Source organism: Cucurbita pepo, chromosome LG15 (genome assembly GCF_002806865.2).
Source record: "Cucurbita pepo subsp. pepo cultivar mu-cu-16 chromosome LG15, ASM280686v2, whole genome shotgun sequence".
NCBI classification, from domain to species: Eukaryota; Viridiplantae; Streptophyta; class Magnoliopsida; order Cucurbitales; family Cucurbitaceae; genus Cucurbita; species Cucurbita pepo.
The window spans coordinates 6,583,042-6,600,685 of record NC_036652.1 but is presented as its reverse complement, the minus strand read 5'-3'; the positions used below and the strand labels follow the sequence as shown (position 1 = coordinate 6,600,685).

At 37.0% G+C, this 17,644-nt stretch overlaps 3 protein-coding genes across 5 annotated transcripts; all 3 read right to left on the bottom strand.

Moving 5' to 3' along the window:
• Positions 1-909: 909 nt before the first annotated feature.
• Positions 910-4,921, bottom strand: LOC111811192. Of its 2 annotated transcripts, none has more exons than XM_023697947.1 (5): positions 4,415-4,921; positions 2,389-2,685; positions 2,076-2,294; positions 1,342-1,470; positions 910-1,258 (listed from the first exon to the last, which is right to left on the bottom strand). In XM_023697947.1, exons 1-5 carry the CDS (start codon positions 4,682-4,684, stop codon positions 1,052-1,054), a joined length of 1,122 nt encoding a protein of 373 aa, XP_023553715.1. In that variant the 5' UTR covers positions 4,685-4,921; the 3' UTR covers positions 910-1,051. The 2 variants fall into 2 exon arrangements, with proteins under 2 accessions (XP_023553715.1, XP_023553716.1); XM_023697948.1 differs by lacking the exon at positions 4,415-4,921 and adding an exon at positions 2,824-3,372.
• A 2,043-nt stretch (positions 4,922-6,964) lies between these two features.
• On the bottom strand, positions 6,965-8,053 carry LOC111776254 (auxin-responsive protein SAUR15-like). Of its 2 annotated transcripts, none has more exons than XM_023655656.1 (2): positions 7,764-8,053; positions 6,965-7,269 (listed from the first exon to the last, which is right to left on the bottom strand). In XM_023655656.1, exons 1-2 carry the CDS (start codon positions 7,992-7,994, stop codon positions 7,237-7,239), a joined length of 264 nt encoding a protein of 87 aa, XP_023511424.1. In that variant the 5' UTR covers positions 7,995-8,053; the 3' UTR covers positions 6,965-7,236. The 2 variants fall into 2 exon arrangements, with proteins under 2 accessions (XP_023511424.1, XP_023511423.1); XM_023655655.1 differs by having other exon boundaries at positions 6,965-7,249.
• Positions 8,054-15,187: 7,134 nt separating this feature from the next.
• Positions 15,188-16,825, bottom strand: LOC111811205 (auxin-induced protein 15A-like). Its single transcript, XM_023697959.1, has one exon. The coding sequence runs from the start codon at positions 15,640-15,642 to the stop codon at positions 15,340-15,342; it is 303 nt and encodes a 100-aa protein (XP_023553727.1). The 5' UTR covers positions 15,643-16,825; the 3' UTR covers positions 15,188-15,339.
• Positions 16,826-17,644: the final 819 nt, after the last annotated feature.

Below are 17,644 nucleotides of genomic sequence, written 5' to 3'. Positions count from 1 at the left end.
TAGGTTAAATTTCGAAAAGAACAGTACCCATCTTTTTAGTTCAAACCATATGAAGAGCAATCACTCTAACCTACCATATTGATTGATGATATAATTTGTGATGTCACACATTGGTTGGAGAGGAGAACAAATCACCCATTATAAATAAAGGGTGTAGAAACCTTTCTCTAGCAGACGCGTTTTAAAGCCTTGAGGGGAAGCCTGTAATGGAAAGCCCAAAGAGAACAATATCTGCTAGCGATGGATTTGGGTCGTTACAAATGGTATCAGAGCCAGTCACTGGACGATGTGTCGGCCTTCTTGCTGTTCCCCGAAGGGGGGTAGACACGAGGCGGTGTGCCAGTAAGGACGCTAGGCCCCAAAGGGGGGTGGATTTGGGGGCGGTCCCACATCGATTGGATAAAGGAACGAGTGCCAGCGAGGACGCTGGGCCCTGAAGTGGGGTGGATTGTGATGTCCCACATTGGTTGGGGAGGAGAACAAATCACGGTGTGGAAACATTCAGTAGACGCGTTTTAAAGCCTTGAGGGGAAGCCCGTAAGAGAAAGCCCAAAGAAGACAAATTTTTCAAATAATAAAGAGAAGAGAGGTATAGCACATTCATCAAAACTTGATCCCAGCTAATCTACCAAAGAATTTAGTTTTGATTTAGTTTCTTTTGAATAATGATACATTGAACAAACTCTCCGTGGAAAACATTAGTACTCTGTATGAAGACAAGTAGTGAAGAGATTACAAGACACTCCGTAGAATACTAATACACTTTGCTCTAATTGAGGCGGCTTGAATTTCTTTGATGAAAACCTTGATAGAGTAGAGAGATATTTATCCTATAGGCCGGACAATTTATTCCTAAAAAACTTAATTAACAATAAGCTCGTATAATTATTGAGTTTGACCCTATTGGACTAGTGATGATATTTTAACTGGAATAAATGCTCACGCACGTATAAAGTATCTTTTCTAATATAATACAACAAATCTGGTGCATACATTGATTCAAAGGAGTATATCATTTTTTACCCTAGAACAGCTCTGCTTGATATGTTTACTAAGAGGATGGTGTCAAAAGTGAAGATGAACAGGCTAGAGGCTCATGCACAACAGAACTAGAAGAAACTGAGATTGGATTACCTTCCAACTGCAACATGACTGCCCCCAGAATCTCAGTTAATAGTTTCTTGAACTCGTCTTCTTTAACCGCCTTCCTGTCGTCCGGGTCTACCATCTTGAATACACCAACAAGCAGCTTGTCCATCTGCAGATTAGATTATAGATATCAAGCGTTAGTTTCAGTGATGATCAGTTAATGTCGGTGATGATCGTTGGTTGTTTTGTAACCTCGTCGAGGGCACCGAGCGGTGGTAGACCGGCTAATGGAGCAACCAAATCCAGCGCCAACTGCAGATGTTCCTTTGGCAATTTCCCAGTTTTATCTTTTGGGACACTCTGAAGTGCCGTGTTAAGTGACTGCATCAAGATTAAAGTACGACAGATGATGTAGAGAACATGATGCAAGAACAATCTTAATCAAGCAACACTACTGGAAAACAGTTCAATGATGCAATATGTAACAACCCAAGCCCACCGATAGTAGATAGTCTTTTTTGGGCTTTTCCTTTCAAGCTTTTCCTCAAGGTTTTTAAAACGTGTCCACTATGGAGAGGGTATAGCCCTACTCCGACCAATGACTGACTCTGATACTATTAATAACAGCCCAAACCCACCGCTAGTCGATGTTGTCCCCTTTGAGCTTTCCCTTCTGGGCTTCCCCTGAAGGTTTTAAAACACGTCTACTAGGGAGAGGTTTCCACACCCTTATAAGAAATGTTTCGTTCCCCTCTCCAACCAATGTGGGATCTCACAATCCACCCCCTTGAGTGCCCAGCATCCTCACTGACACATTGTTCGGTGTCTGGCTCTGATACCATTTGTAATAGCCCAAATCTACCGCTAGTAGATATTATTTGAATATCTGCTTTGAACAGTATCTACTACCGCTAGCAGATATTATTTGAATATCTGCTTTGAACAATATCTACTAGCGGTGGACTTAGACTTTTTCACAATATTACCTTGTCAAGTTCGAATTTGTTGGATATCAATCTTCTTATGCTGCTTCCATCAAAGGTGTTTTCACTGTGAGCAACGATAACAGGCTGTTCTTTAAGGCGTTGTGCCACGTGCTCCGCCGCTCTCTTGAATTCCAACAACGTCTCGGGCGAGACAGGCTTGTCCCAATTCTCAGCTGCAGAACAGAATTCCAGAGATGGTTCGACAATATCGCTCATAACCTAATGAAAAGTTGGCAACAAATTCAATCACAAAACTACTAGAACATGAAGAAATCCAGTCACAGTTCAGCTAAGAAATCAAATTATTAATTACCCAGGGGTCTGAAAGAGGAGGCATCCCTTGTTCCACAGTAAGATATTCAAAAGCTTTAACAATGTAATCACGAAGAGATCCTTCAGGTAGCTCGATCTGTGAAAAAGTGGCGACCATCTCAGGCTCGTAAGCAGGGCCATTGATGAATTCAAGAAGGTCTTCTCCATCAATCCGAAGTATAACGATAGGATCTCGCTTCAACCCGGCAGCCATGCCTAGCAGAAAATCAGAGAGAACTTCTTTGAACTCGGTCTTGCTTACCTTTTCTCTTGATCCATGGGTAAATTCATTCAATACCTGCATGCCAGCCAAAGAAAGAACCCCATCCAGAGCAGAAATTGTTGAATGAACTAACAAGAACGGAAACAGTTTGCAATAAAGAAGACATATTTGACAATAAACTCAAGAAAAAAAAGTCAGAAGTAGAATCACAACCTGCCTAAAACTGAAAATCTGCTATATATTTTGGCAACAAAAGACAAGTAGGAAACAAGAACAGTTTTATGAACAAAAGCTTTAACACTCTCTTGCTTAATTATTGGAGCAGAAAACTTGTTTCATTATTATTGAGGTCAGATGTTGACAATTCTAACATTGTTAATGATCAAAAGGGATATTGTTTTCAAAGCACTCGCCATAGATTCCACCTTGTAAAAAGGGGGGGAAATGTCAAAAAGGAAAAGAAATGATGAACTGAAAAGGAATCCAGAAAGTTGTAATGAACCCACCGGCCATGTTGGACCAGAGGCTGGATGCTTCTCAAGCCATCTGTAAATGGAAACTAATAATTTGCATTTTTTAGATAAAGGAATGGAAAGTAAAATCATAGTTGCCCACTAAACTTTTTGTAACAGTCCGCTAACAAATATTGTCCGCTTTTGCCTATAACGCATTGTCGTCAACCTTTTAAAGCGATGTTTGTTAGAGAGAGAGGTTTCCACACCCTTACAAAGAATTAAGAATGCTTCGTTCCCCTCTCCAACCAACGTGGGATCTCACAATCTAGCCTCCTTGGGCGCCAGCGTCCTCACTGGCACACCTCCCAGTGTCTAGCTCTAATACCATTTGTAACAGTCAAGCCGACCGCTAACACATATTTGTTGGATGATGAAAGTCTCACATCGGCTAATTTAGGGAATGATCATGGACTTATAACCAAGGAATACTCTCCCCGAGACCTTTTGGGGAAGCCCAAAGCAAAGCCATGAGAGCTTATGCTCAAAGTGGACAATATCATACCATTGTGAAGAGTCGTGTTCGTCTAACATGGTATCAGAGTCATGCCCCTAAACTTAGTCATGCCGATAGAATCCTCAAATGTCAAACAAATGACTCCAAAAGAAAAGGAGTCTAGCCTCCTCGAAGGCATAGTCCAATTTGGCCCGTTACATATCGTCGCCTCTTTATAGGGAGAGATTTCCACACCCTTAGGAAGAATGTTTCGTCCCCTCTCCGACAAGTGTGGATCTCACGTCATCATAATCATCAAATTAAAAGTGATCTTTGGGAAGGACAAGCATTACAGACAATATTAAAAGAAACAATAATCTCATAAGTCCCATCAAAACTTCACAAAACCAGAAAATGTTCTCCCAATTGCAGGTTGGGACAAGCCAAAAAAAGAACACCAAGAACTTGTATCAATCTCCTTGTCATCCATCATTAGAGCTGGATTGAATTTGTCAGTTAAAACAAGAGAACAACATGAACAAAATTTCCCTCCAATTTAATAACACCATAATGATGGTCTCAAATAGTGGGGACAAGACGGACACCACTTTCTACAGAGTTTAGATAGAATGAAAAACTCAATTCAGATCAAAACAATCATTAAACGAAAACAGGAACAGCAATTAATAACAAAAGGAACAGTTCTTATCGTTTTCCGGAATTCGCATTCGGAAATTCCAGAAGGAATCCAATCAAAGTATCTCCGCAGTATATAATCTAAAAAAAAAACCTAATGAAGAAGAAGAACAACAACAACAACATCTGAAATTGCACGAAAAGGAGAAAGAAAGGAAACCTCAGAGTAAATGTTATCGGAATCAAGGGAAGTGCCTTGAGGAGGAAGGCCAAGAGCAGCACCAATGTCGGCGACGGCAGGATGAAGCTCTTTGAGAGATAGCTTGCCGTCTTTGTCGGTGTCGAGCTCGTGAAACTTATGGTCGACAAAAGAGGAGAAGACGTGTTTATTGGCAACCAACTCCATAATTTCTGAACCGTCCAGAATCTGTCCGGTAGATCGCTTCAATGGTGAAGATGATGATGAAGGTGAAGAAGAAACAGTATCCATTTAACTTTTTCTGCTTTTGATTCTCAAGTCCTGTGAACTGCCCAAGCTTTTTGCTGAGATTCTTGTGTGAGAGAGAGAGAGATCGTTGGCAATGGCGATCAAATTGGTTGATTACGCTTCATTGATTACAGAATTCGGCCATTAATGGAACTTCGAGAAGGAACAAATTCAAACGGATTCGTCACTTTCTTCTTCTTCTCTCTGTATTTTCCTTCTCTGTAAGCTTCGGAGATGAAGAACGTGTCCATTGGTATATTACCAACTCCATTTCTGATTTAAATTTCAATAAAAATAAGTGAAATTACCATTTTAGTCAAACTCTTGCATTTTTATCTATTTTTTTTTTTTTATATATAAATTTATAAATTTTTTATTTTATATCTAATAAAATTTTAAAATTTTTATTAATTATATTTTTACTAAATCGTCTCCCGAGCATACTTTAGAGGAGATAGACACAGACGCAAACGGTAGAGAGGTCCTCCACATCGATTCCCGCCTCGTTAGCATCTTCGATCCGAGACAAATGATTAATCCGTTAGATCTTTTCGTTTTGGAGCGGGCCAGTAATAGACCTACTTACCTTGCTTATGGATCACCGACTGAGCTAACCTTGGTTCTATTGGTTTGGTGGTTGCTACCGAGACGATTTCTTTATGCCTATCAAAGAACTTCGAGATACTAATCCACGACAAACGATACGAGAAATTGAAAGAACTCATTTACTCCACAAGGGCGACTCGTGTAAATACATAGGTTTATTACTCATACAAACGAACTCTTTCTTGTCAACTCGAACAANTTTTTTTTTTTTTTTTTTTTTTTTTTTTTTTTTTTTTGTTGAAGTTTTTAATAATTTCGATTTGAATTTCGTGATAAAAAGAAATCTCACGTAAATCCGAGTAATTATCTACGATCAGTTCCTACGTGTATTTTCGCTTAACTTTATCGTGAACGTCGAATCATCAGGTGGTGGGTTGTTTCCCTCTCTCTAGATGAAGCTTACCTTTACCTCTAACCTGGCAAAGTCACTATCAGTGAATTTCCGAGCGTGAAACCTAATAAAAGTGGCTGACCTTTCTTTTTTGGGTCTCAAGCAGGAAAACGCGGGATGGAAGGCGGGTCTTCGTGCTTGTTTTAGGAAGTACTTCGACCACTCCTGGTTGTATATGGGCACGACTTCCCCTCTCTCCGTTCTACCATCCCGAACATGTCAGCCGTTCGAAATTCAAATACAAGATTAGACTTTTTTTCAAACGGATACCGCTTTAAATTGGTACATACGATTGTTCGAGAATTGTTACACTAGGTACGAAAGCCTAAACATTTTGTATTTGTAATTTTTAACGACCGAAGGGAGAGATTAAAAAACGCTATTAAAAAATAATATTGTTTCGGTAAAGTAGAAATCGAGAAAATATAATAATGCAATATTAAATTATACATAAAAATAAAGTCTTGAATGTTTTAGGGTAAGTCATAGATAAATTAATATGGTCATGATGGTGAATTCCTATTTTGCCACTAATACGTGTGTGGTGGAGACACGTGACCTATTACTCCCACGTGTCAAACTACTAACAATTTTCTCCAATATTATTATGGGAAATTTTAAATTTATTTTATAAAATTTTAAATTATATAAATTTTTTTAATTTCTTTTAAAAAAAATTTAATTTTTTTAAAAAATTAAAGGCTTAATGACATATTTATATTAGTGAGTTTTAAATTTTTTTTTAAACTTTCATTTATATTTATCAAAAGGGTATTCATCTGGCTCGAGAACTCGACCAATCCAGTTACTTAATCCAAATCATAAATGTTAGGTCGGGTTAATTTTTTTTTTTTTTTTTTGGTTGAGTTTAAATTTTAAAATAATAAAACTTTGAATCAATTCGCAGATTCACAATTTTTTGGTCGGGTCAACCCTACCAACCCAAAAACAGGGTTATAATCATAAAGATTAAGAAAATTTGACGTTCGTAATCGATATTAGCGATGTTTTGTGACTTGTAAATGTTTGAAATTTGGGTTTTACGATATTTTATTTATTAATGTAACATGTATTATATCGAAGTAGATATTTTTATAAATAATTTAAAAAAAACTCAACAATTTAATCCAAAAATAGAGAGTTAGGTTGGATTGAATTGTGAACTTTTTAGAGTTGCATAGGTCGTGAACTCGTTGATTTAGCTAACTAATGCACGCGTGTAACTCCATTTATGAAACAAGATATTAATGCATGAGAAAATTAGTTATGAAACAAGACATAAGTGGTTATCAAACCGACCTAATTGCTTTAGAACTTTCTCGGTGGTCAAAATCTTGTCAACTTAGAAGACCAATGTGGCAGGGATAAGAAAGTCTTCCCGAGATAGTGGATTGTGAGATCCCACATCAGTTGGAGAAGGAAACGAGGGTCAATAAGAACACTAGGTCCCGAATGGGGGATGAGCTATTAGCTCAGTGGTAGAGCGCACCCCTGATAATTGCGTCGTTGTGCCTGGGCTGTGAGGGCTCTCAGCCACATGGATAGTTCAATGTGCTCATCAGCGCCTGGCCCTGAGATGGATTGTGAAATCCTACACCAATTAGAAAAGGGAACGAGTCCCAATAAGGACGTTGGCTCGGGTGGATTATGAGATCCCATGTCGGTTAGAGAATAGAACGAAGTAAACACGTTTTTAAACCCTAGAATGGAAAACTCAAAAAGGACAATATCTGCTAGCTGTGAATGTAGAAGGGTGGGATGTATGCAAACATGGCGTTGAAGATAAACAAAACGAGACTGATGGTTCGATGAACAAACGAGACTGATGGTTCGATGAACACTAACGAAACATGGCGAACGATTGATATAGAAAGAAAACGGATTCCAATGATCTAATGATTCAAAACAATACATCAATGGCTAAACTCTAAAACCCCTAATTTACAGAGCTCCACCATTTTCAAGCTTTTGAAGCTTTTAGCAAATGGATTCCCAGTTCTAATCAATTTCAGCTATGGCTCAGCTCAATCCAGAAGTTAAACTCAGAAAATGATCGTGCGCACAAGGTATCGTAATACCACCAACCTGATGCTCAAATCCAAACTCTTCAGCAGCTTGGCTCAACAGTTCTTGAAACAGGGGATTCTTCAAGTACGACAATGGCACCACAAATCGCTTCCTCTCATCTTCTTCCTCCCCAACATACACCACAAAATGGCCTTTCGGAACATCCGAACAACCCGATCGGTGGTGCGACGACGCTGATCGGTGAGTTATTTGCCTTGCGTGATGAATGATCTCCGGCAGAATACCCATGTTGCTAAGTGTTCGATGAAATGCCCCAGAGAGAAATTTGTCAAAAATAGTTCTAATTTTGCTGCCTCTTTGAGAGCTCGAAATCGTGTAGCTTTATATAGAAACTTCTTTGGGGGATTTGGATTGTGATTCTTCTTCCCTTAAAGTGGTATTATCCAAAGGCCCAACTTGGACGAGAACGGACCCACGCACGATCGCTTGGCTCGAATTAGTAGGGATGAAAAAAGACTCGTGACTTGATCAAGACATCACGTTTAAGCGTTGAGTGTACGATGTGAAGCAATGCACTTTTGTGTAGTGCAACACTCGAAACGTTCAACGATTGAAAGCTACAACCTTTACAATCGAAAGACTCGAAAAAAAAAATAACCTTTAGCTATCTTCCACTGTTTGTAGATAAGAAAGAAAAATACAGTCACGGACACAATTGCACCACTCAGTATATGACATGTGTGAACAGGGTCTCCACGAACTTGCTCTCGTTGCACATTAGACAGCTTGTGCGTTATAATCTGATCATCCCGACCAAACCTTGGACTTTAAGGAGCTCGGGAAAGTCAACTAAAACTTTAACCTAATTCGAGATGTCCTATGTCCTACATTGTTTTCCACCACTCTAGGAAAGTGGATGATCAAGAAGGATTCACTACTAAAAGGGCTACCAATTGGGAGTAGTAGGCTTTCCATTCCTTTTCCAACACTTTATAGGAAAGCACTTCTTGGTGGGAGGAGGACCTTATTAGAATTTGACTTCATATCCTAAACTTCCCATTTGCATCTTTTTCGTAGAAGATCTATAAGACGGATTGCAGGAATCTTATCGGATCGAGTATTTGATAAAACCGACGTAAACCCAGCTTTACTTTTTCACCTCACTCGGTCGTAACGTACTGATAAAGCTATAAGTATTTGATAAAATCGACGTAAACCCGTATAGCTTTTGTGAGATCCCACGTTAGTTGGAGAGGAGAATGAAACATTTCTTACAAGAGTGTGGAAACGTCTCTCTAACAGACGCGTTTTAAAACCGTGAGGTTGATGACGATACGTAACGGGACAAAACAGACAATATCTACTAGCGGTGGACTTGGACTATTACAAATGATATCAAAGGTAGACACAAAGGGGGATGAATTGTGAGATCCCACACGATTGGAGAGGGAAACTAAACATTCCTTATAAGGATGTGAAAATCTTTCCCTAACATACACGTTTTAAAACTGTGAGGCTGACGGCGCTAGGTAACGAGCCAAAGCGGATAATATCTGTTAGTGGTAAGCTTGGACTGTTACAACTTTACTTTTCCACTTCACTCACTTAGTTGTAGCATACCGACAAAGTCATGAGTATTTGATAAAATCTGCATAAACTCGTATACCTTTACTTTTCCACCTCTCTCACGGTCGTAACATACCGACAAAGCTAAGAGTATTTCATCAAATCGATGTAAACCCGTATAGCTTTACTTTTCCACCTCACTCACTCGGTCGTAACACACCCAAAAAGCCATGAGTATTTGATCAAATCGACATAAACCCGTATAGCTTTACTTTTCCACATCACTCACTCGGTCGTAACATACCGACAAAGCCACGAGTATTTGAAAGTCTCATTTGATAATTCTTCCATGTTCCAAGCTCACTCTTTGTGTTATATTATTTTTTCTACTCGATCCAAATTTTCNCGATCCAAATTTTCGCCCGTTTTTTTTTTTTTTTTTTGTTCTCTTTTCCATACAATTTTTAATAATATTCATCGATCAAAAACTCGAGCAAAGCAAGAAATTATAATATAATTATTTGGAAGAAAAAACTCAAATTTTAATTAAAATGTACGTTTTTTACTTGGTCAACTAGCCATATCGGCAATTTTGTTGTCACGCGTAAAGTAATGAACTTTGCACAAGATAACACATTTTCATACACGTTTTATTCAACGTATGGATCTTATTTTGTTTGTAAGGTTGTAGGTCGCTAAAAGAGGGGCCGTCTTATCTTAAAAAGATAGGAACGAGTTGTCTAGATTCAATCGATTTGAAATTCTAAGAGTAAAATTAGCATATAATCACAACGACGAATAATAATAATTGACGTTGACGTTGACGTTGACGTTTTTTGCATTTATATCGAATAAAATTTGGTCCATGATTTTAAATTTTTATAACACGAGATTGAAAATTCATCCTAATCGATTGTCTTATTACAAATTTATAGATTTTAAATTAAATTATAGGCTTTATTTTTAAAATCAGTTCAAGATAAGTAAGTAACGTCGTAACAACTCAAGCCCACGGTTAAAGATATTGTCCGCTTTGACCCATTACATATCGCCCTCAACCTCACGGTTTTAAAACACGTCTACTATAGAAAGAGTCTAGCCCTACTCCAACAGTGCGTCCCATTGTCCCGTAACTAGTTCTGATATCATTCGTAACAACCCAAACCCACTGTTTGCAGATACTGTCTGCTTTGGCCCGTTACATATGGCCCTCAACCTCACAATTTTAAGACGTGTCTACTACGGAGCTACAGAGAGGGTCTAGCCCTACTCCGACTAGTGTGTCACACTGTCCAATGACTAGTTCAGATATCATTCGTAACGACCCAAACCTACCGCTAGTAGATATTGTCCACTTTGGCCAGTTACGTATTGCCCTCAACCTCATGATTTTAAAACATGCCTATTATGGAAAGAGTCTATCCCTACTCGGACCAGTGACTAGTTTCGAAACCATTTGTAACAACCTAAACCCACCGCTAGCAGATATTGTCCACTTTGGCCCGTTACGTATCACCATCAGCCTCACGATTTTAAAACGCGTCTCTCTTATAAGGGTATGGATTGTGAGATCCCACATTAGTTGGAGAGGAGAACGAAACAATCCTTATAAAGGTGTGACAACCTCTCCCTAACAGACGAGTTTTAAAAGCAGTGAAGTTAACGACGATACGTAACGGGTCAAGCTAACAATATCGATCTTTTCATCGAACATGGGACTTTTGTAGCATTTTCAACCATTAAATGTCGGATCGGGATCCGCGTGAGCGAGCTTAGGTGGCAAATAAATAATTGGAGGGAAGAAGGTAGAAGAAGGGTACAAGAAAATGAATGCCATTTGTCACCACCCTAACACCCACACATTCTTCTTCTTCTTCTTCTTCCTTTCTTACATGTCATTCTTTGTATTTGAGCTTCCCGTACTCAAACGCTCGTGAGGCGACAGCCTGCGACGACCCCTTTTCCATTAAAGATCCGACAACCTCCGAGAGACACGGTGGTTCTCCGACATTACGGTTCCGCGTCTGCCACGTGTCCAAACCTCAAAATAATTTAAGAGTGTTCGTTTCATTTGTTGCATATAGGATGTTAAAAAAAACGCTCGTGACTCGTAGTCAATCTTGGTTTAAGTCGGATTATAAACTCATTTTTATTTATTGTTATTTAAAAAAAATATAAATTTTTTTTTTATTATTATTTATTCTTCCACGACTTTTAAAAATAAATATTAAATTTAAGTGAAAAATATTAATTAAATGTTTAAATATAAATAAATAGATGTTTTACGAACTAATATTTTATTTTTATTAAAAATAAAAAATTAAACAAATGACTTGAACAACGTAAACCATCCTAACTCATAAAATTTATGGTTCGGTTAAATTGGGTTAGTTGGGTTCATTATTTAATAAGAATTGTTTAAATTTAAAAAAATTTACGACCCAACCAACCGACCTAACCGATTCTATGAACACCAACGTAGAATAATATTTTTATGAATAAAATACACTATAAATCTTTATCTACTTACGGAAAAATTGAAATATAAATTAATTCGAACCATAATATTTTTTTTTTATTAAATTAAAGAAATAATAAAAGTTGTAAAATAATTAATAAAAAGGGATTATATATATATATATATATATTTATTTATTTATTTATTTATTTATTTATTTATTTATTTTTGAAATTTGAAGGAGTAAAATAAAAATAAAATTTAAATAAAATTTAAAAACCACTCTAGAAATGTATAGAATGTCTTCCATTCTCTTCCACCACTTGAGGAACACATGTAGTTAAAAGAGGAGGAGACCTTAGTGGAATTTGACTTTTAATATGTCAACTTGGCATTATAATTTCATTCATCATTGACCGAAAAAGATCTCGAGAAAAATACCGAGAATCTCGAGCTAAAGTCAACCTATTATTTTATGTAAAGTAAGAAGAAAAAGAACATCACGCTCCTGTTTTGCAGTATTCTGTTCTATTTAGCTAAAACATAATGGCAGACACTATGAGATCTCTATTAGCAACATTTGAAAGTATGATTCTGTCGTTAAAATATTTAACTTAAGCTGCACGTGACTTCATTTTCTCGTTTCATGTAAAAGGTGTTGTACTGATAAAGATTTATACCGTCCTTAAACTGACATTATGATAGTGATCTCTAACAGATGCATGTTTAAATACGAATGATGACTTTTTGATCGAGAATAACATCTTTACCTGCTCGAAAGGGTAGAATCCATTTAAATAATTGTTGGGTGATGTTAATATTGTGTGTTTTGAGTAATTGGTTAGTCAAGTATAAGGCATCTTTGCACGTATATGTCTTTATGTGCTCGTGTTTTTACATTACTATCGTCCTTTATTTGAAGAAAAAAAAAATTCTTGTAAGGGTATTTTTGAAATAATTTCAAAGTTTAAGGGTTAAAATGAAAATTTTCGAAATATACGAGTGTACATCTCAAACCCATCGCTAATAGATATTTTCCACTTTGACCCGTCACGTATCGTCGTCAATTTTACGTCTTAAAAACGTGCTAGATATAGGTTTTCATAACACTTATAAGGAATGTTTTGTTCCCCTCCTCAACTAATGTGGGATCTCACAATCCATCTCCCAGGGCGTTTAGCGTTCTCGCTAGCACACCGTCCGGTGTCTAGCTCTGATACCATTTGTAACAGCTCAAGCTCACCGCTAGCCGATATTGTCCATTTTGGCTCGTTATGTAACACAATCAGTCTTGTGGTTTTTAAAACACGTCTATTAAGAATTATAAAATTTGAATTCGTTTGCTTTTTTTTCAATTTCGAGATTTTACAACAACGAACAGACCCATTTTAGGTTTTCTTTCGTGACTTTAGATTTAGGTTCTCGAGATGTCACTTTCTTGTCTGATGCAAAAAAAGAATCTTTTATCAATCGAGACGTTGTCCTTACTTACATGCCATACAATAAAAACAAAACTTTTTAAAGTCGAGATGCACGTAAACTAGATTGAACGGGTCGTGGCGAAATGAATGCGATTTGTCGGCAAATGAATGCGTGGCTCTGTGCATGGAACCTTGAAGGTTTTATTCTTTGTATAAGAGCTTCACCTGTACGGAAGAGTGCTCGTTAGGCGACAGCCTGCGACGGCCCCCTTCCATTAAAGGCCTCAACGATCCTCCGCCAGACACGGCCGTTCTACGTCCCCTCACAACTCTCAAATACGTACAATTATGTCTGAAAATACTAGTACTTTGGATCGGGTTTTTCCCGACCCGAACATGACTAGAGATGTCTATAGGAAGGGGACGGAAGGCCTTCTTCGTCACAGTTTCGTATTTCGTTCTTCATCTTAACAAAATTTTCAATTCATTTTTGTAGGATCGTAAACGACCTTGTTTTGTTTTGGAGGTGGCTCGTCATCTTTTCTTAAAAAAAAAAAAAAATCGAGTTGTATTGGATTTTATGACTCGTATTCACGTAAAGTATACCGTCACCGAACTATCAATTTTTTTTTAAATCATTCTTAACCATTATATCCTCAAAATTACTCTTATTTGAATGCGGTCTCGCTCCATTCATGTACTCATTTTTTATTCGGGTATCACAAAATTTGAAGAAAAAAAAAATCAGGATAATTATCAAATATAATCGAGCGATAATATTTAGTCATAAATTATAGTTTATCATATATATATATATATATATTATTTGATCTTTTATTATAGACAAATATATTTTACTATTGCTTTCTGTGTCTACTGTAAGGTATCATATTTGTCCTCATAGCAAATATCTTGTATCCATTTGTTTGCCTCCTCCCTCTGTTTTATTGTTATTTTTATATATTTTTAATTTATTTGATTCTATAAATGATTATAAAAACAGTAAATAATGTTAGTTTAAAATATTAATATCATAATAAAAAATAAAAAAAACAGTTCGGGTCTCTTCTTTCAAACATTTTTATAAATTTTTAGGTACATATGTTTTTTTTTTTATTTGTTTGCTGATTAATTAATTACACTTCGATCAAATTAGTTTTGACAACTTCAATTGATTTGCTAGCAGAAAGTCGATACATAATTTTTTTGAACGTTTTGACCTCACAAATCGAAGACATATATCTTAATCAGTTGAATTATATTCGAGTTCATGAAAGAAACCGAATCTTAATTCATGGTTTCTTGCTCTCGTAATATTTTAATTTTTAATAATTATCGTCTTTTTAAAAAGCCTTTTAAAATGTTACAAAGTTTAATATAATTTGAGATAAAATAATGTCGATATGCACGTATATATTTAAAGAAACTTTTATTTAAAAAAAAAAATGGAAAAACTTCTTTCAACGAATAATTAAATATAATTATTTTCTATCACTAGCCATTCAACTTCGATAATAATTCCAAAACATATGAAAATAGTGACATTTTCAAACCTTACTTATCGTCGTTAGTCTCACGTTTTAAAACGAGTTTTTAGGGAGAAGCTTTCACACCCTCGAACGATGTGAGATCCCACATTGGACGGTGTGCGAATGAGAACGCTGACTCCCAAGAGAGTAAACTGTGAGATATCAGTCAAAGAAAAAATAGGAGCTCTTGGTTTGACCGATGTCGATTCGTATGGCAATGCGGACTCGACTCAGGATGAGGATTCCGCTTTTCTCAACTGTGAAAAGGTAAAAAATGGATAGGTGTCGTGACATTCATTTCTCTTTTTAACGAGTACAGTGAGGGGTTGAGTCGGGATTTGAATAAAAACTCTCTAAAACGTCGAGAATCTAAGAGTTATCCCGATCACATCGCGTCAACGAAGCCTTCAAGCATCCGAAATATGCCGGAGTTGTAAAGAGGGGAATGAAATATTTGTTAGGAAGTTTAAAATGGTAATAATAACGAGGAAGAACAATGAATGATGATGAAAAAAAATTCTTAAAAAAAAAAAAAATTGATACAAAATTCACAGAGACCAACTTTGCTTGAATCTCTCGATTTCAATTCTCTGACTAAAAACACAGAATCGAAGCAAGAAAATGTCAAATTAGAGCAGAATTTGAAGGAGCTTGCGAATTTATGAACAATTTAGGGATGAAGTTAAGCTGATGAAGTAGTCTTCGCTGCAAGGAATCGTGAGGCCGCCCATTGGATGATCGAATCCAAATTCCTCTTCCGCTAGGTTCAGCAAATCCTTGAACAATGGATGATTCAGGTACGATATCGGAATAACAAATCTCTTCTTCCTTGTTTCTCCTACGTACACTGCGAAATGCCCTTTAGGAACATTCGTGACCGCCGATCCAATCCCGTATTTCTCCGAAAGTGTTCTCTGTAGCTTTTGCTTTGCGTTTGCTATTCCTGTCAAATGGATTCCCATCTCTGTAGGATTAGAAGAAAGAAGAGGCCCTGTTTTTGAATTGCCTTTTGAACTGGATTTGAAAGGACTTGTTATGGTACTTGTAGTGAGCTTTGAGTCACTGAGTGAGTGTTTATGTATTTATATATAGAATTTTTGTCATGGATAAGTAGAAAGGTAAGAAGAGGGGGGAAAAACATAGCAGGTGAAGAAGTTGGCAATATCTCACATGGTTTGCCTTGTTTAGTGCAAAACACAATGGCCTACCATTTGCTTGCACAAATGTTAGAAACGAAAAATAGAAAAAGGAATGGCAACTTGTGAATCCTTGAGCCTCTAATGCAAAAAAAAGCACTAAATTATTGATGTTGGGCATGTTCTTGGCAACATGTAGTATGTCTTCAATTAAAGAAAATATTTAAGCTCCATTTTTAGTTTACTTGCTTAAGCACTGAACTTGGACTGCTTCTTTAGGTTCTTGCTTTTTCGAGTTTGTATTTGTTTTTTTAAATCCCCTGCCAACTAGCCAACCAGTCTTTGTGGGTTCATTTGGTTCACTCAAGGGTCCCTCTGTTTGAAGAAAACAGTGACCCAGCTAAATTATGCATCTGCAGACAGTATCTCCATGAAGAGTCATGAATAGAGTACTCATTATCGAAACTTTTTGCAAGAGTTTGATGCTCGAGTGTGAAATTTTGTTCTTTCTATCGATTTAATGGTCCTTTGAACACTTTAGGAACCCAGCTACTAAATGCTTTGATAATGGATTTTCATAAGCATCATCAAGAATTTATGCTTCCAGGACATATAATAAATGCTGGTGTCGTTCGTCACGCGGATTTAGAAAAGTAGAAACTGTGACGAACTTGGTGCGAAAATATCTTAACTATCACTTTTTAGAGATAGGATGATGTCCAGTTCAACCAGGTTGGCGATGCCTATTCAATGGCATCACTATCACTCCATGAACTTTGAGAACTTTTTGAAATTATAATGTACAACCGAAGCTACAACTCATATCATTAGTTCTAATTATTGAGGCATTTACAAAATCCGTATGACCTTACTGTGTCAAGTACTGGAATGGATACTTCTGCATTTGAATCTTTAGCTGTCCTTGGCATTGGTATGCCATGTTCAATACCATGATCTAGTTCTCCACTGGAAGGATCGAAGTCGTGTGGGATTAGGGAGGGATTGCAAGCTTCGTTTCTCGGTTGGTGTGGGTAGGCAGTCCATGATAGAGAATCTTACTATAGGATTAGCAGATCCTTTAGAATATTCTTTGTGGTTATCAAATCTTATCTCTAAATACATAATCTCAACGGTTGTCAACTTTCCACCTTGGACAGTGGTTGTTAGAGAAGGTCAGGCACCAAGGTCATGACTCGACTCCTAGAAAAGTAAACTACAACTTTTGGCCAACGAAGGTCCCTGTTGACAACGATCTTGATTTCTAATTCCTTTCTATGAATCAAATGCTAACTAATGGCAGTTTGATGGTGAGGGATAAGTATTAGGGCTGAAAAAGATCCAATGAACAAGAAGGTTTATGTAGTGATAAGGTGGGGGAAGCATAGTATACATCATAGAAAATGCTACTTTTAGTGAGTGAAGATGAAAGGTTTGGAAGCCACATGGCTTTGTCTTCTGAGTCATTTTCTTTGTATTGATTGGCATTCTGTACGATAAAGCAGCAAACGGTGACCTTCCACTTTCTTCAAATTAGTGAATCCATTGGGATCGCCTTTGCCTGAAACATGCTTTTAGGATTTTCTTTTTAGTGTGATAATTAATATTTGAATTTTAAGATTCTCTTTTCAATGTGATAATCTATATATGAATTGTTGATATGGAAAGGTTGTGAATCTTCAATTCACTTTATAAAAACAATAAACAAGAGAAGGAATTTAGTGAGTGAGATTATGTTTTACCTTTGAATTACTAGAGAAAATTTCTCCCTCCTCTCTCATCTATATCTTATTTTCTAGCTTCTTCTCCCCCTCCCTCCTCTCTCCCTCTC